The sequence below is a fragment of the Camellia sinensis genome, chromosome 4, assembly GCF_055761805.1.
Source record: "Camellia sinensis isolate YWXY chromosome 4, ASM5576180v1, whole genome shotgun sequence".
NCBI lineage: Eukaryota > Viridiplantae > Streptophyta > Magnoliopsida > Ericales > Theaceae > Camellia > Camellia sinensis.
Window position 1 is genome coordinate 103,487,969 of NC_138964.1, and position 20,392 is coordinate 103,508,360.

The following is a 20,392-nucleotide window of genomic DNA, read 5'->3' on the forward strand; positions in this document are numbered from 1 at the left end:
CTTTTTGGCCTAGTTTTCAACTACAAAAACCTTTATTTTTTAAGGCTAAAAATGGTGGTTTAAGGCCTTTTTGAAGTTATGGGTGGTCCACCCTCTTTTGTAGCTTGTTTGTGAAGTGTTGTACCATATTTCAAAGCTTTCAAAACAAACTTTTCTCGGCCTTTTAACCACTGAATTCTATGGGAATTTTAGTGGCAAAAACAAGGTTTTGAGGTCCAAAATAGGTGGGGGCAGCCTCCTCTCCTTGTCTCTTGTTTGCATATGCAGATGGCCTAACATTTGAGCATGCTTTCCTACCTTTTTGTAGCTTAGTTCAAGCATGTTTTTGGCCTTGTATTGACATGCTTTAACTTATTTTTGGTTGGTTGGAACATTTCTTGTTTGCTTTTTGTACTTGTAGTGCAATCATATTTACTAGCCTAGCATACTTGATGGTTTAGCCTATCATTCTAGCTTGTGTTAGCTTGACTCCAGCATGTTTTTGGCTCTAATTTAGCATTTGAGCTGCTTTGATCATATGTTCTTTGCTTTGTATAGCTATAGTGCAAGTGCCTTCACTAGTTTTGTGTTTCAAGGCCTCCAACATGCTTTGCATGAGATGATTGCATGATATAGCATCATTTAGCATGTGATTTTAGTGTACTTACCTTTGTCACACTCTCACTTAGTTCACTCTTTCATTGCTTTTGAGAGTTGTGCCTTAAGCCTTGTTTATGAGCTATCAAATGAGCATGTTTTTCTAGCTTGCTATGCTTTGATTTTAGCATGTTTTGGCCATTATTTTGGCATGTTTAAGCTCTATCCAGAGCTGGTTTGGTCATTCAAGTTTGATATTGCATGCTTCTAGTGTAGTGCTCTTCACTAGTTTAGTGTTCTTGGCTTTTAACATGTTGTGCAAGCGTTGCTTGCATGTTGTAGTATTATTTCTTATGCCATTTCAGCACTTAAAAAAATCTGCAACCTCCCTCATTTCTTCATTTTTAATTTGTTTTGAGGGTTGGTTGGTCTTAAGCTTGGTTTAAGCTTGAGATAGAGCTTGTGCTCAATGGCTTTAACCCTCTTTTGAGGGTTCCTCCTAGCCAAAGGCATGATCTCTCTCATGTCTTAAATCATCCTTTGGCTGACCCCTCTCGCATTAGAGGACAATCACTTTGGACTTAACCAACTAAAGAATGGTTTGGTAAGATAAAATGTATAAACAAAATGAGTCAAGTAAAACATGAGCAAGATAAGCATTTGTGTTGCATTGCATGTGTTTGGATCGGACGTTAATCCAAACACAAGAAATATAGGACGTTTCATACTCAAAGTGATGAAACATGTCATGTTTCTTAGTCGCCGTCACCCTTGATCATGCATGATAGGGTGGTGGTCCTTTGAGTCTTATGTGTGCATTCATTAAGCTTGTACAAGCTTGGTCCTTTGGCCATCATGCATTGAGAGCCAAGTGCCACACTCTTTTGAGCTTGAGAAATGATGAGGAGAGTGGCAGTATATACATTTCCTGCAAAATACCTTGCTTTGCCTCTGTTGTTCTCTATTGCAGCAAAAACAAAATTTTGGAAAAGCAAGTGGCCGACCGGCCACTTGAGGTAGCCGACCGGCCACTTGGACTGGCCGACCGACCAGTTGGGGTAGCCGATAGCCACCTTTTGTAGCCGACAAGCCACTAGTTTATTTTTGTGCAAGAGGGTTCTTGTTTTGAAGCAAAAACAGTTTGAAGATTGGTATAATTTTCAGAAATCAAAGCAAATGCAAACAGAGGCAGCCGAAGGCAAGGCAATAGATTTTCGGGATGACGCCAACCGAGCATGCATGTCTCCCTCGCCCGCGAGACCATTTCATTGCTTATGATTAGTTTGTGTAACTAGTTAATCAATTCAAATTTGTAATATTTTAATTAGCTTAGTGTAGCTAGTTATTCAATTGTGTTGTAATAATTAGTTAACTAGAATAGTTAATTAGTTTTGTTTTGTAATAATCAGCTTAGCTTAGTGTAGCTTAGATTATTTATTCGGACCCTCCTTCGTGAGGGCACAATGTTGTAATAAGTGTACGTGTGTGTGTGCATGTCTTCCAACCCCACGTCTTTCTCCCTTTTACTTATCCGCTTTCGATGGTTAGTTTAGGATCATATTTCAATTAGCATACCTTATGCTCGCATGTGTGCATCATTAATTTGTATTGCATACACCGGGCTCGGCGCATCATTCAAACTGCATTGTTTTTCAATACACTTACTTGAATACGTGTTTCAAAGCATGTTATAAAGTTGCTTCGTATGCCATGATTAGATAGCCGAGCCTATTTAGTTGTATTATTGCATGTGTTGCATTAAGCATCTTGTATAGTTAGGATCATGCATATTTCTAACTAATTTTTGTTTTAGCTTGGAGTACGCTGTAAGTTTTACGCTTTAGCATACTTGCATGTGTGTAAGTGACTGCCATGATAACATGCTTGCCATGAGGCTATTTGCTTAAATGCTAAACTGCATGAATGCTTGTGGATGAAGACTTTGTTGCTTGAATTGAAACAATTCATCAAATGTGAGTTTTAAGCCCACTTTGCGAAGTGGCAAATCATCATGTTTTAAGCCCACTTGAGGGTAGCAAATCCACGTTTTTTAGCCTACTTGAGGGTGGCATTTTCAAACCAATTTCAGAAAACAAACATGAGTTGAATTCGTTCCAATTCTTGCGATTTAGTCTATACTTGTATGCTGTGTGCATCACATAGTAATGTTAGCTAAATAACAGGATAAGAACACATGTGTTCATACAACAACATATCATGTTTAGTAGAGGCCGATCTTTGATCGGGCGAGCGGGGGTGCTCATTTCAGGACCTTCCCCTCTCGTGCTTAAGTTCCCGAGTCGAGAGAACTTTGGTGATGACGGACACATGGCCTTTGGCACGAGTCAGGGTTTCCTAAATTTCTCCCAAAATAAAATATTTAGGTGGCGACTCTGTAATTTGGCAAAACAGTCCAATTTTGGCATTATTTGATCTAAAATTTGATTTTTCAAAATGATTTGCTGGATTGGACTCTTTGATGTTTATCAGTCTCACATTGCACTTTATGAGATTAGATTCAAAACCCTGACAGGAGTCTGAACTGTAGGAGACCAATTCGACGCTCTCCGAAAGGGGGCGCGAAGAAAGTTGGGTCTACACAAGGCCTAGCATTGAAGAATCGGAAGTGGCAGAGGTCCTCTGTGCTGAGCTAGGGCCCTCTTGGATAGACCCCATCATAATTTTTCTAAAGGACAGAGTCATGCCGACCGACAAGAAAGAGGTAAACAAAATCCGGGTTAAGTCTAAGTGGTTTTGGCTCTCCCCTACTAGAACCTTGTACAAAAAGTCCTTCACAGGACTATACTTGAAATGCGTCCATCCGAGCAAAATTGAGGCCTTTTTTTTTTAAATCCATGAAGGCATGTGTGGAAGCCACATCTGCAGAGAATCTCTAGTTTATCGTGTTATTTTATAAGGGTATTGGTGGCTGTACATGTAGGTCGACGCGCAAAAATACATGAGAAAATGTGAAAAGTACCAAACGTTTGTGCACCAGATTCATCAACCGGCTAGAGAATTCCTTCCTTTTACAAGTCCTTGGCCATTCACAATGTGGGGCTTAGACATAGTGGACCACTCCTAACCGCACTAGGCAACCGCAAGTTCTTTATCGCGGTGACAGATTACTTCACCAAATGGGTGGAAGCTAAACCTCTGGCAACCATTAAGGAGAAGGATATGGAGAAATTTGTCAAGCAGAACGTGATAACGTGGTTTAGAGTCCACAAGGCTTTGATCTCTGACAATGGCACCCAATTTGATGAAAAGCTATTTAGATGATTCTGCAAGGAGTTGAAGATAGAGTTCTACAATTCAACACCAGCCTATCCTCAGTCGAATGGCTAAAGCGAAGCGTCAAACAAGACCATTCTAGATAGATTAAAGAAAATGCTGAAGAAAGCAACAGAGTGGACCGAGGAACTTTCTAATGTCCTTTGGGCTTACCAAACAATGCCAAGAAGTTTGATGGGGGAGACGCCTTTTGCCTTAGCATACGACATGGAGGCAGTCATCCCACTAGAGATCGGTATGCCTACTATCTGGTGTGAGAACTTTGAGTCGGACCTAAATGCAGAAGCCATTGCCCTAATGTTGGACCTCGTGGAAGAACGGAGAGAAAAGACATTAATCCACATCCTGACATATCAACAAGAGTTGTCCAGGAAGTACAACAAGATGGTCCATCTTAAGCAGTTCAAAATCAGAGATTGGGTTTTGCGCAAAGTGATAAGCAACACCCTAGTATCGAGTGAAGAAAAATTAAGAGCAAATTGGGAAGGACCTTACCGGATAACCGATCTGGACAGCCATATCCAGGCCATGGAACATAGCAAATCTGAAGTTATTTTACTTCTAGTTTCGCTTGCAATGTAACCCCTCACATTTCATGATGTAATTTTTCCTACCTTTGATGAAAATCTATTAATGCAATGGAAACAATGGTTCATCTCACTTGAAAAAATGTTGGTACTTTTTTCCATTTTCTATTGTATTGCCATGGACAAGGGGCAATGAGCTGCCAAGTTGACTTTGCTCGGCAGGTTGAGTTGATGATCTGCTCAACTTCAAGCTTCTTGCTGGGCTGATTTTGCTCGAAAGGTTGAGTTGATGATTTGTTCAACTCCGAGCTTAATACCAAGCTGATCTTACTTGGCAAAATTAGTTGATGTTTTGTTCAACCCTGAACTTCTTACAAAGTTGATCTTTCTCGGCAGGTTGAGTTGATGATTTGTTCAACTCTAAGCTTATTACTGAGTTGATTCTGCTTGACAAATTGAGTTATTTATTTGTACAACTCCAAGCTTGTGCCGAGCTGATTTTGCTCAGCAAGTTGAGTTGATGTTTTGTTCAACCTCAAGCTTCTCGCTGAACTGATTTTGTTCGGCAAGCTGAGTTTATGATTTGTACAACTCCAAGCTTGTGCCGAGCTGATTTTGCTCGGCTGGCCGAGTTGATGTTTTGCTTAACCTCAAGCTTCTTACTGAGCTGATTTTGCTCAGCAAGCTGAGTTTATGCTTTGTATAACTCCAAGCTTTTGCCGAGCTAATTTTGCTCGGCAAGTTCAGTTACAGTTCTGTTCCTCAAAACCTTTACTGAGCTAATTTTTCTTGGCGTTTGTTCAAAGTGCCCTACAGAGATCTCTCTGCTCGGCTCAAAGTAATAGCATGCATTGTTTTGGAATCTCAAATGGCAAAAGTTTACGAAATTTCCATTGATGAAGAAATTGAGTACAAAAGTAGGGGTAGATAGCCCGGTTACAATGTTAAAAAAAAAAAAAGTTATAAAATAAACAAGCTAAACCAAAGGGGAAAGATCGTCTGCAAAGTCATCTCCAGGTGCATCATTCTCCTGTTTGATAGCAGCTTCTTCATCTTGGCCGAGCTCCGCTTGCGCAGCTTCATCCACTTCTTCAGTCTCACCCTCTTGCAACAAATTGAAAACATTTTCAGCATAGGGGATCATATAGTCTGGTAGGAAATTGGGGGAAGGAGTGATGAACACCTCGGTCGAAGGCCCATGACCGAGCTTCTCACAGGGTACCTTCCAGCCAGACTAGAAGAAGATGTCCTTAGTGGCCTCAACCTATTTGGTGTAGCTCTGTTTGGCCTCTTTGAAACCTTTATCCTCAACCTCTTTCTTAGTGTCAGACTTTTCTTTCTTCAGCCTCTCAAACTTGACAAACGCTGCATCCCTTTCCTGCTCGGTGTAACCAAGCTAGTGAAGGAATTTGGCATTAGAAGTGATCACATGAATGAGCCAGGTATTAGCTCGGCTACATAGATGAGCTGGGTCTTAGCTTGGTCGTTCAGGTGAGCCAGATTGTAGCTCGGTCATGCAGGTAAGCTGGTTTTTAGCTCGGTCGCACAGACAAGCTAGGTCTTAGCTCGGTTGTGTGGATAAAATGAGCTACAAGCTCAGTCTCATGGATAAGGTTTTGTCCTAGCTCGGCTACGCAAATGAACCGGACTTCAGCTCAGTCACGTCCTAAACTATTCGGTTATTATAGCCCGGTGCCTTTCACAAATGTCACAAACATGAAATTTGCTCGGCTACATTGCAGTTTTGAATCAAAAAGTTATTTTTCTTGCTCGGTCAAACTCAGACCCATTTGTGTTCATCTTCAGAGATAAAGTTCATCTCTTGAGATTGTAACACCCCGAAATAATTACAATAAATCATCCACAATATTAATAAATAACAACAATATATAAATACAGTTTTCTTAAATAAGTATCCTTTCATTTCATACGGCTCTGTGGTACAAAAGGTAGCACATGCAGTTATACATTCACAAGTCCTAACCCTGAATCTATAGCATGTGTTACAAGTTAAAGATATGAAATAAGAGTTGAAACAAATAAGAAATGCCCTAAAGGCTTCTAACTTTCCAAGATAATACTTGGTTACAACAAAATTGAGATTAAACTCAATACAAATAATTCCTTCCATCTGATTGTGATTCAATTCTATTTGTTTGCATATTTATGGGCTCATGGATAGTTTGAAGATTTGCCTGACTTGCTTACTTGAAATTTGTCATAAGTGAGAAAGGTTGGTTTTGATGAAAGGGGGTGGTGCCGAGTAATTGTGTATAAATCTGTTCTAAGTTTCAATTCCTTTGATCAAGTTGATGTTTGTGGGTATCATCTCTGGAAACCCTCTCAAGAATATACTCGTCCACTTGGGTAACCTTGTGGCTTAAAAGGCTTGTTGCATATACTAAATGCAATCGTGATCCCTACGAAAGTGGCTTAGATAGATTTTGCTTTATTTTGCTTTACTTGAGGACTAGTAAAGAGTAAGTTGAGGGGTGTGATCAGAGCTGAAATGTTACAATTTGAGCCTTTCTATCTTATGTTTTTAGTCTTTTAATTTATGATATTTGATACAATAAAGTGTTTTTATTCCTTTTCAGGTTAACATCACTCCGGAGACAAAATAATCGCAAAAAAAGGCAAAAAGAGGGAAAAGTTCGTAAATGAGTGAATCCACACAAGCGGAATTCACAAATCTGTACGTGTGGATTTCCCTGTCTAAAAATTTCCCTCTTACTATATTTGCACGAGCGGAATTCCCAATCAGCATGAGCGGATTAGCCTTGATATTTGTGAGTGTGTTTTTGACTTTGAATTGACTAGAGGCTATAAAAAGAGATTTTGGGAACCTGTTTTGGGATCTAAAACCCTAGAGAAGACGGCTAGAAGCTAGAGAAGAAGAGCAAATCATCAATTCATGGCTTTCTCTTCAACATTCAAAGTGTGCAAAGTCATTTTCCTTTGTTGAGTATGTCCTTACCATGATTGTTAGTGTCAATTTGTTAATATGTGCATGGCTCAAAGTTTGATAGAATGGCATGGTTAACATTTCAAAAGTTCAAAACAAGTCCTTATGTGAAATTGATAGACAAGTTGAAAGTATCTACACAAAGGGCACCAAGTCCTTGATCATTGGAAATTCATCGTTGCTCTAAGAATCAAATAAGTTCACAATACTATGGAGTATTGAAGAAGCATGAGTTTGACTGGTCATTGGCTGCAGTAGCATGTCTTTCATTGTTAATCTGTGAAGTGTTGGTTCCTACCATATAAGCTTGCAAAATGTTGAAAATTATGAGCAGTGTGAACAAGGATTGAACACTAGGGGCATGAGCATCTCTGAATAAGCTATCATCTAAGCAAGGGGCATGAGCCATACCTTTCCCCCAATACGTTGAATCAATCTAACAAACACTTTTCGCTGATTTAAGCAAACTCACTCCCATGATGATTTTGGTATGATTAGGCTTTTAAAAGTTTTCCCAGAATAATACTAAGATTCTCTCTAGCTGCTTTCCCCTATTTGCTTGATTTCATTTGGACTCCGATTGGCATGATTGCATTAATTTTATCTACTTGGTTATAATTCTCTTACATCGTAGTATGTCTATAATAACTGCTTTCATAGCTATTTGCATTCCAATGAATCCAGTACTCTTGTCATGGCACAAAACAAACAAAATTCTTATTAATTTTGCATGTCGTGGAACATATCTAGTTGTTAATATGTCGAAGAACATATCTGGCTATTAACCGTGTGTGTCGTAAAATACATCTGGTTATGTGTTGTACAATGCGTTCAGTCTTTATCATTGTAACCTTATGCATTGTAGAACGTGTCTGGTCGTTACTGGAGTTAACCTTATGCATCATAGAATACATATGATTGTTAACCTGGTATGTTGTAGAATATATCTAGTTGTCAATATGCCGTAGAACATACAACCTTGTGTTGTAGAATACATTTGGTTGTTAACCTTGTATGTTGTAGAACATATTTGGTTATCAATATGTCATAGAACATATAACCTTGTGTATCGTAGAATACATCTGGTTATTAACCTTTATGTTGTAGAACATATCTAGTCAAGTCGTAGCACATATTTGGAAACTCGTGTCGTGGTACACATTTCATCTTGTAGCACATATCTGGAACCTCATGTCGTAGCACATATTTGGAAATTCATGTTATAGCCCATATTTGAAAATTCATAGAACATATCTCATGTCGTAGTACATATTTTAATGCCATAGCACATATTGGAATGTCGTAGTACATACTAAAATGTCATAGCACATATTTCATGTCATAGCACATACTAGAATGTTGTGGTACACATTGGAATGTCAAAGTACATATGTATGCCGTAGAACATATCTACTCATGTCGCAGATATCTCATGTCATAGCCCATATTTGGAAGTTGATGTCGTAGTACATACTTGATATTAGGTATTCTCATGTTGTAGTACATATTTGGTAAGCAATAAATTTCCTAAATCATGGCATATCGTAGTATATATTTCATAAGTATTGCATGTCCTGTCGTGGTATGTACTTGGTAAATGATTTAATCAATGCATGTCGTTGTACATGTTGCATGTCCTGTCATAGTACATATTTGGTAATGTTATAATCCTTCTTAACTCATGAAACTGGCATAATTTGGCATCATAATTTGGAATATTTCTAATCACATTGCGGTGTGTATTATTGTTTCGAGTTTGTTTTCCTTGTGTATTAGCAGAATAGACGCACATGGATAACGTGCTAAAAGATTGGACTCAGATCACTTTGGCATGGCAAGGTGAGTATGGCAAGTATTGTCTTATCTTCTTCTTTGACTATTGGCATGCTTGGCGAATATTTGAGTGCTTGTCACACGCAATCACACACAAATGAACTATTGCACAACCGCTCTCGAACTACACTGATCTAATTCCTTGTAACACGGATATGTAGGTAGCCTACAGGTTCAATCATTTGCATGAAGGTATGGCATTGTTTTAAGTCTTAGGACCTTGTCAAATGGGCTGGTCTCAGCACTTTGACATTCACTCCCGTCATGTATGGCTACTTGAGTTCTGTCAAAGAGGGACAACTGTAAACACCCTATTTTGATTAATCCTAAAACTTCGGACACTTGCAAGCCTCTCGATGACGAAATGGTAATTACTTCATCTTTAGAATGTTTAAGGTTGTTTGGAGTTACTGTATAAACTTATTTTGGCCAAAATTTGACTTTTTGTGAAAATGACCAATTTATCCCTGGACCCATTTTTAGCGAAAAACCAACTTTTTAACTCCAAGAAAGAAAGGGAAGTGTGGTTGTGCTTTGATCAAATTCAGTTTCCAAATTTAGTGACCGATTTTATCAAAAAAATTATCAAAAGGCAATTCGAGCTTACTTGAATCACAAGCAAGTCAAGGGCATGGGACCCTGTACTTGTCCATACATGGATGACAAATGTACTAAGGTGAGAGGTATGACTTCACACATTCAATGTGAGTGCTCACACTGATTGTGAGTGCGCACGTCCAAGCGTGGCAGAGTTATTTTTGCTAACTCAATCTTAGTGCATCTCTGGTAGAAGAAGGCAAGGGGAAGCGATAGGAACCCTAGAGGGACTCTAGAACATTCCCTTCTACCTATAAAAGGGACTTCTCCCCCTCCCTTTCAAGGGTTAAGAAATTGAAAGCTTTTTTGCAAGTTTTAAGAACCAAACACTCTTATTCTCTCCCGTTCTTGCCTTAGCTCCGAAAATACCCTGAAAATCACTCTAAGGCTTAGGGAACTCAAACACAATCAGAAACCTAAGCTTGATGGAAGCTTGGAAGCAAGAAACTTGAGTTTCTTTGCGTTATTCTTCACGTGCTCTTCGGTTCTTGAAAACGAGAAGGTAAACCCCTCCCACTCTTTATATTTTAGTAGTTCTTTGCTTATTTTCAGTAGTCAATCCATGCTAGGTTGATAATCCATCATAACATCATGTAATTTATTCATTTTGTCTACTTTTACGCCTTATTTCGCATATTTATTTCTATCTTGTTAGAACAACATGTTTTAGGCTTATTTTAGTCATATAATAAGCATACATGGCTTATTTTACTTGTTATTTGCCTTTTTATGCATAATCATCATTTAGTAGCCTCAAACCAAGTCTAGGTTCATATCTTGCATGTGTTAGTTGCATTTAGGCCATATTGAATTCATGTATTGCATGTAAGACGCTGAAAGTGGGTGACCGGGTAAGTCCTTTTAATCCTCATAACATGTGCATGTCCTCTTTGCATTGTCTTTCAATAATCAAAGTCTACATTCTCTTTATATGCAAAATTGTTTGTTTTGAATGTTTTTATGCGTATTGTTTATCTTAAATTGGGTTTATGGCCATGGATTGATAAAATTCACTTTTTATTAAAAAATCAATATTCTTTTGAAAGTATGGCTTTATTCGCTCAATTTAAAATAAATGATATTCATTTTTCTTCAAATCACTTAGTTTTAAGTTAGTTAAGCGATCTAGGTCTAAAATGACTTTCTGTGAACAATTAACCACTAAAATCATAAAATAAAGAGTGAGTAGATGCCAATCTTCGGATTAGGCCAAATGAGGGGCTTCAATGAAAATTGCATTCATGTTTGTATCTAAGCTCTCGAACTCATAATGTTCTTAGTTATGACGGACTAGGCCTGAACTTAGTTTTCATTGTTAATGACTTCTTAATTCCCCTTAAAAATTAAGAGGTGACTCTATGTCAATAAGCAAGCCGGTGTGGGATGCCTACCTCAGATTCGAAAAAGGCATGGCGCCCATAACTGTAAGGCAGCTTTTCATTGGGAATCTAAACCCCAAGGCTTACAAATGCATAGTTTAACCTTATTGTCCTGCTAAGTTTGCTAGGCAGTTCGGATTGATTTAGCTTATTCCAATCCCCTACTGTGCATTTTAATCTCCAATTATATGCCAGAGAACTGAAGGCCGCCAATTCAGAAATGAGGAATCAACAAGACTCTTGCGTGAAGGTTTAATAACCAATTTCGCCTTGGCTCCTTTCATCTCCAACCCAAGTTGGAGTTGGTTCCCAAGCTAGAGCAACAACCCTTACTATTCCAACAACAGTACTACCAGAGCCAGCACAAGTTGCTCCTATAGCAAGGGTGACTACTACTTCTACTTCCATTTCTCCTGCTAGAGTTACCAGAACCTCCAGTAGGCCAGGTAAACATCATTCAAAGTATCTAAAATCTAATTCTTATGCTTATACTTATATTCTTGTGTAAAGATAGGCTAGCAGTGCTCACCATTTGTTTCTTTTCTTTTAACAGTACTAACTACTCCAATTCGAAGGTAAGAAGCCTTAGCCAAGCTTGTGACTAAGAATGACCAAAAAGGAAAAGAACAACTTCTTTAGGTGGTGGTGAATACTGTCATCTTGCGTCCCAACCAATATCAACAGTTCCTACATCAGAAACAACATAAGAGCAACAAGATGAAGGAGAAGAAAGGGAGCTAAAAGATCATATTTCAGTTAGTGCTTGGAGTAGGAGAAGAATCAACCCCCCATCATCTCCAATTCATTCCTCAGAAACTCTTCCTCCTCCAATCTACACTCAAACCTTAGTATCATCAGGTATAACTTTCTTTTCTCATGATTGCACTTGATCTTTATACCTATCAATGTACTTACTTGGAGGTTTTGTGTTTCTTATGTTGTTTCAAATGAAGGTACTTCTACTCCTCTTGCTTCTACTACTTTTGAGCCCACTTTTGAGCCCCATATCTCTAAGCTTCCATCTGTCTACCAGCAACCCCAAGTGCTCACTCAACCTCAAGCACAAATTAATGAGCCTCTTCCAGATGTGGTCGAGGTACCTTCACTTGATGCTGGGGTTTTAGATGCTTATTTCAAGAGTACTCGGAGAGCCATGAGCAATAGGCTCAAAAGAAAGTATCTTCAGAAGGTGAGGACCACCCCTCCTTTGACATTCAATCTATCTTGAAAAGTATCATTTAAGAGGAATAAGCAAGTGGAGATCTCCCAGAAGATGACATTGAACAACCCTCTTCAATCTCTCCTCTACAATTGATTTTCCATACTCTAATTGCCTTTCATGCTCTATCAACCCCTCCACCTACTCCAGATGCGTCGAACCAAACAGAGCATATCACTTCAACTTCTCTGGATTCATTGGTTCAAAGAATAATGGAAAACATCCTTCTACTAGAAGTTAATAATCCTGAGACTTTGCTAAGGGCTACTACTACTGAAGCTCTGCTAGATGCTGGCACGATTGAGGCTACACCAGCTATAGCTATGACTGATGATTCTCGTATAGAAAATCCACCTTCCACCAACACATCTACTCTCCAAACACAAAGTTGTGTATCAGTGGTGAAGGATATACAGCCTCGGTCCAATAGTAGTGAGCTTGACGAGCTAACAAGGTCAGAGCTAATGGCATCTGAGCAAGAGCTCCAATAGATTTTGACTCCTTTTATTGCTCTTATGTCTTTACTTACTGACACTAACCCTCTCTAATTAGCTAAGTCCTTCATGAGTTAATTTTCTTTGAGTTAGACTTTATCCTCTCAATGCTTAACTATTGAAGTCTGCATCAAGCTACTAAAAAATTTTTATAAGCTTCCTCTGTCAGTTATGAGGAATTACATCTTCAAATACGGGTTTGATTTTTGTTGCAAGTCTCTATTGCATCATAAATCTCCTCTACATACTGTATTTTTACAAGCCATGGCCTCCTTAGACTTACATCTTCATATCCAAGAGCTTGCATTAAATTCTCAGCATCAACTTGCCCAAGATCAAGCTGTAATGAGTTAAACTCAAGCCAATGACACCACTTTGAAATCTGAGTATGCAAAGACCTTTACTCAATAGCAAGCACTCCTTGCTAGGGAAGAGGCTCTGGTAAAGGAGCTGATAAAGGTGAGGACACCACTAGCCACTACTCGAGAACAACTTCAAACCTCTAGGGCTAGTTTGTTGGACCCGAGGACTGATATGTCCAGGTCACTTGTTGTTTCCTTTTGTAGAGAGTAGGAAGATAATTGTTCAGGAACAACTCAAGCAATGTAATACTTTTTGGGCCCAATTGTGGGCATCTGTACACTTATCCTTATAAATATGAATGAAAATTGCACTCTTCCAATTTTGGCTTTATAGTACTTTATTTACCCATTATAAATATCTGCTTCTTTATCACATGAAGTTTCCCAAACAATTAGGAAGTATGCTTTTAAGAATTTACCATTTATTTTTCTTTGATGTATAGAACCATTAAGGTTCCTTAAATGATAAGTAACATTTGGAAGTCCTTTGTTAATTTGCAATAGTCCTTTCCAATTAGGTGATCACATGCCAAATTTAAGACTTTTGATGTCAAGGGGCAATATGGTTTTCCATATAAGTCTCCTTCATCAAAACTTTGATGATGTACCCTCTTGTAATAGCATCTTGCAGCCTTTCTCTTTTGGATTAGCATATTGTTTAAAGCCAAAATTCTGGCATCATCAATATCCTCTAATTCCATGCATATCCTTTGACCATATTGTTTTTTGTCAAAATAATCTTGTGCTTTAACTCTCAAGGACTTAATGTTAATCTCAACTAGAAATATAACATTATGCCCATATACTAAGGCAAGTGGAGTAACTCTAGTGCTTGATCTTTTTGAAGTCCTAGAGGCCCATAGAACCTCTGAGAGTAGTATATTATGTCAATTTCTGAGATTATCTTCAATCACCTTTTGAATCCCTTTATTGATGGCTTTATTGGATGATTCTGCTTGTCCACTAGCCTGAGCATAATAAGGAGTAAATTTTATTATATTTATGCCAAAGTTACCAGCAAAAGTCCTCATTAAACCACCTTTGAATACTATCCCATTATCGACAACAATAGTTTGACGAATGTTAAACCTATGAATTAGATCCTCAATGAAGCTAATCACTTCATTTTGATCTATAGACTTATAAGGTTTTGCTTCAACCCATTTAGTAAAGAAATCTATGGCCACTAAAATGAAACAATGATATTTCGAAGATTGTGGATGAATCTTTCCAATCATATCCATTGCTCATCCCCTAAAAGGCCAATGTTTAATTATTGAATGCAGCTCATCTACTAGCACATGTCTAATCATTTCATGTTTTTGGCATGCCTGACAACCTTTAGCATACCTTATGCAGTCTCTAAGTATGCTTGACTAGTAATATAGATCCCTTCTTAATAGCCACCTCATTTTAATTCATGGTAGATGAGCACCACAAATGCCCCTATGAACTTCAGCTATTGCTGTTCTAGCCTCTTTAGGCCCCACACATTCTAATAGAAGTCTATTTGCTCCCCTCTTATAGAGGTTGTTGTCATATAAAATATAGTTCATAGATCTTAGGGTGAATTACACTAATAGTTCCTGTAGTTTAGGGTTTGTGTCATTTTGATTCCTGACTTTTCAATTATGATACATTTGACCCTAAATTTTGAATTTTGTTCCAAACAAAGACAATCAAAGATGTTTCCTTTGTAAACAATCCATTTCAAGGGGAAAGTCGTCATACAACTTATTTTGTGCTGGTTAACTTGTATGTTGTTTGAAATATGATGGCATTTTTTTTAATAAATAATGCTGGAACTTTCTTAGTTAAAATTTTAAAAAAAATGATATTTATTTCATTAAATTAGTTTCTATTTTTCCAAAAGTCAAACATGGTGACAATTTTGATGTCATTATTAAACCAATCCATTAAATCAAAAAATTTAAAACTAAAATATTTCATATATTAAACATATCGATTACACATTAAAAATCTAATACCATCCATTACATGATAACCATCCAAAAGCATCAACAAAAACAACCCATTACATAATCATCATCCAAACACATACTAAAAATTAATTTGGTAAAAAAAATAAAAATGCAAAAAATTTATCATTTTTATATAATTTTATGTTTGGTGGATAGAAATAATTTTTAAAAATTTAAAAATATTTTTTTGACATTTATTTTTGTCAAACTAGTTTATATTTTATCAAATTGATGGCTTTAACCTTAAAATAGTGCAACGGTGTCTTCAATTGTCTTTATTTGGAACGAGATTCAAAATTCAAACTCAAATGTATCACAATTGAAAGGCCAGAGACCAAATTGACACAAACCTCAAATTACAGAGATCGTTAGTGTAAGTTGCCCTAGATCTTAATTTAACAACTCTACTTGCCTTTGCGTTTGGACTTGACAAATATTGAATGAGTGGATGTCTCCAATCATTTTTTGGTACATCCAATGCATAAGCTTCCATTACTAACCATCTTTCTTCTAAGGGTAAGAGTCTCTTTCTGAAAGAAACCTTAGATGAAACCATTTCATATTCATCCATTTTCCTGTAATTCGAAACTATTTGAGTTACTTCATTAGTATGTTCATTCACGAATCTGGGATGTGTGATATTACTAGATCTTTAAAGTGAGAGCTTAAATATAAAGCAACCACATAATAAGGTAACAGACCATGACTTTGGCACTTAAAGATACTATTTAATTGGTTCACCACCAACTAAGAATCTCCAAAAACTTCTACAACTTCTGCCCTTAAGCCTAGCAACAATTCTAGCCCTATAACCAAGGTTTCATACTCAATTTGGTTATTAGAACAATCTGTGTTGTCTATTCTGAAACCATGTTCAATTTTCACACCTGTTGGAGATTTGATTATAATTCCTATTCCAACCAAATCACTAGCTTTCGAACCATCGAACCATAATTTCAAAGGCACAATACTGGCCATGTTCGAGTCATTTGGGTCTTTATGTTTTTCCTGGTATGGATGGTCAGCAAGAAAGTTTGCCAAAACTTGCCCATTCGTTGATTTTTGAGGAACATATTCGAGGTAATTTTTTGACAAGGCTAAAACCCAGTTAGCAATCCTACCACTTAAGATAGGTCTTGTTAACATGTACTTAATCAAAATAGTTGTAGTAGTCACATGTATGACTCTAGGTAAAAGGTAATTTCTCATTTTCATTCCAGCAAAATACATGGTCAAACATAATTTCTCAATAACTGAGTATTTATATTTGCAAGTATTCAAAAACCTACTAAGGTAGTAAATTGCTTGTTTCATTGCCTTCTTCATTGTCTTGAGCCAATAAGACTCCAACGGGCTCTTCTTCTATTGCAATGTACAACTTCAAGCGCTTGTCTTCCCTTGGTGGCATCAACACAAGACACTTAGCCAAATAGCTCTTGACGGTTTCGAATAGCTACTTGGTGTTTTGTATCCCATCTAAAATTCTCATGATCTTCAAGCTTCAATAAAAAAGAAAAGATTTTAGTTTTACCAGCAGTATTAGCAATAAATCTTTTAAGAAAATTAACTTATCCAAGAAATTTTTACAATTCTTTCTTATTGGTAAGTGCCATAGCTTTAATTCTTTCTGCCAATCTGGATTCCTCTTTTGTGGACCATATACCCCAAAAAATTACCAGTAGATACTCTAAAAGCACATTTCAAAGGATTGAACCTAAGTTGGTAATGTTTCATTCTCTTGAATGACACTTCTAAATGAGCCAAATGATTTTCGAAGGACTGAGGCTTGACTATAATGTCATTAACATAAGAATCCTCCAATTATATCATGAAAGGTGGTATTCATGGTCCTCTAATGAGTTGCCATAGCATTTTTCAATCCAAAAGGCATTTTTACCTATTTGAAGGTTCCCAAATTACCCGGGCACCTAAAAGTTGTCTTGTGGACATCTTCTTTAGCTATGTAGATCTGGTTGTACCCAAAATGGGCATCTATCATAGACAAAATGGTATGTCCAACTAATCTATCCACATATAAGTCTACCACTGGTATTGGGTACTCATCTTGGGAGTTTCCAAATTCAGATTTCAAAAATTAATGCAGACTCTCATTTTTTCATTCTTTTTAACAATTGGAACAATATTAGAGAGTCATTCAACATACTTGGTTAATCTAATGAAACCAGCTTTCAGCAATCTGAAAATCTCTTCTTTAACTTTGAGAGTTATTTATAGGCTCATCCTTCGAGGCTTCTGCTTGTGAGGCTTAAACTTAGACTTGATAGGAAGCCTATGTTCCATGAGTTGCTTATCCAACCCAGGTAACTCACTGTAGTCCTAGGCAAATCAATCTTCGTATTCTTTCAACAAAGCCACTAACCTGGCTCTAGAGATTGGATCCAACCAAGCATTGATAAAGGTTGGATTCAAAGATGCTCCTTTACCCAGATTTACTTCTTCTAAAGGGTCTTAAGCTTTAATTGTCAAACGCTCTATGATTTCAGATTTCCTCAGTATTTCTAGCAACTTAACTTCTGGTTGCTTTTCTTCATCATCTTCATAGGCAAAATTTGCCCAGAAGATATTATCCTCCTGGATTCTAGCTTCAATATCTAGAGCCAATACATTATTCGAAGCCAATGCTAAGGCCTATTGCATTGTTTTTTATTTAAAGCTAATCATTTGACTCATCTTTGTTGCATGCTGGCTCATCCAAACCATCTTGGGTCCTTTGTTTTAGATAATCCACTTCTTCATCAGTGGTATATTCTGCAACCTCATCCTAAGCGTTTGTCACACTCAAGGGTATCACACCATGCTCATATAGCTTCGCCTCTGCAAAATCTATGTGGCAGTGAGTGGTTGTAGGTTTGCTTGTAGCTCTTCCATCTCTCCATCTCCCAAAGCCATTATGATCTTTTGGTGTAATGAAGATGGCACACACTTGTTAGTATGTATCCAATCTCTTTCTAACAAGGCATTATACTTGGCCTTGTTATCCACTACAAAGAAGGTTGTTACACAGCTTCTAAATCTTACATTGAGGTTGACTAGTAAGATCCTTTGGGCTATCTGCTTATGCCCTATAAAGCCTGCTATGGAGGTTTTGGCTGGGATTAATTTTGGATTCTTTAAACCCAATCTCTTTAACGAAGCTTTGGGCAACAAATTGACTGTTGCTCCATTGTCCACTAGAACCTTACTCGTTAGTACACCATAAAAAATGGGCCTTGATGTACAAGGGTTTGATATGTTGAGTCATGCTTAGAGTGGGGTACTCAAAAGGGTAACAAGGTGTAGCCACCTGGACCTCCATCTCTACTATATCTTCAAAATCTATTTCCTTCACCATTTCAGTTTCTGTGGCAGATGTTTCTTCATCTAATTCCACCCATTCTTCAATAGAGAGACTCCTCCATTTTTTGGGATCTGCTTTGAACCTACGAAGTAAAACATAAACCATATTTATGTTAACAGCATGTAATGAGCCAAATTGGATTTGGATTGACTCACTTTGTGTTTCTGACTCTTTCGAAGATTCTAAACTACTTTCTGACCTTTGACCTCCTTCTATTTCCATGGGGGTAACCAATTTCACATCTATAGGCTTGGTCTATTCGACCATCATAGCTTTGAACAAGCCATCTTCCATCTCTTATAAACCATCTGGCTAGTTTACTAAGTCTTTAAACTTAGAGTCACTTTCCATCAAGGCTTTAAAGAGGCCTACTAGATTGGCATTCTCGTTGGCTACTAATTTGTCACGAATTTAAGCCAACTATTTTCTCTTTTCTTGAGCACGATTGTACTTGGTGTGCTCTTTATCCACTCTTTTCTTTCTACCACTCCCACTTCTTGGGACTATCTTGATAGAGTCTTGAAGTTCCTTCTGGTCATTGGTGAATTTCCTCTGGATCTTTTTCCTTTGTGATCTGGAGAGAATATGTACCAAATCTGGTTGCTTACTCTTGGATCCTTCAGTATAAACTACTGGTTAGGCACAACAGGATGTGGTCTAAACATCTTTGGCTTCTGATCTTCTCTAGGCTCAGTCTGGATCACCTTAGGCTTGGTTTGTGTAACAAACCAATCAGAGACTCATAGAACCCAAGAATAAACCTGCCTTTTATTAGAGTAAGGAATGCTTAGCTTCGAATGTCCAACTTCTGGACTTCTTTCAAGTCTTCTCTCCCTGTAAGACACCATAGGGAGTTTGCTCTTAATTCTTTGTGGCTTCTACCTCTTAATGAGCCTTTTATACTTCTTTCCTTATTCTAAGTTGCCCTTTGAGGAGCAATTGGTTCATATGGGGGATAACTTTGATGCGGCTTGCTTCTAGGTCTTCTAGTCACAAAGCTCGGAGTGTTGTCTCTGGAATTAACATTCTCAGATACTCCATTCACCCACTTGTAACCCACTTTGCATCTGAAGAAAATCTTTTGGACAGTTGAAGTTTCCAAAGTGCATGCAGCCACTGAGCAGTCAAACTATTTTTGGCCATGTAAGGGGCCAATATCTTTAGTCTTTTAAGATTACTTGTTTTCCTTTGAAGCCAGTTCTTGTCTCATTTCATTCATTTGGATATCCAAGACATCCAATTCTCTAAGATGTAAACCTCTCTCCAAAGCCTGAATCATTGAATCTAGAACTCGATCATTGGCTTCCACTTCATGCACCTCAGGGAAAGGGTCTTTGTCAATCCTCAGCCTTGTCTACTTTGGTTGGGAATTGCAACCTGCCTTTCTTAATCTACTCTTGGATATAGTCTCGAAAAACAATGTAGTTTTTAGTGGAATGAGACCAACTATTATGCCATTTACAATACATTTTACCATCTAATTCATTCGAAGTAGGCATAACTACTCCTTTACAGAGCTTTAGGAACTGTGCTGCAAACAAATGATCAAATATTTTATCAACTTTAGTTATATCAAAAGAATACTTTCTATGGAATTCGTTCTTTTTAAATTGATGATCTATTGTGGTTTCTTTTTTAATTAAGGCATCACATGTGTATGGTTATTTGCCTACAATTTCAGTAGCATCCACCTCAATATTAGGATCCCTATAATGGGTCCTATATGAAGAATTGTTCCTGTCTTGTTCTTCTTCTAGCAAAGACTCGTACCTAGCCACTTTGTAGTTAGATCCACTAAGTCTCTAA

The 20,392-nt window shown here is 37.6% G+C and overlaps 1 protein-coding gene across 1 annotated transcript; it reads left to right on the forward strand.

The window, feature by feature from the left end:
- Positions 1 to 3,966: 3,966 nt before the first annotated feature.
- On the forward strand, positions 3,967 to 4,452 carry LOC145823935 (uncharacterized). Its single transcript, XM_082923505.1, has one exon. The coding sequence runs from the start codon at positions 3,967 to 3,969 to the stop codon at positions 4,450 to 4,452; it is 486 nt and encodes a 161-aa protein (XP_082779631.1).
- Positions 4,453 to 20,392: the final 15,940 nt, after the last annotated feature.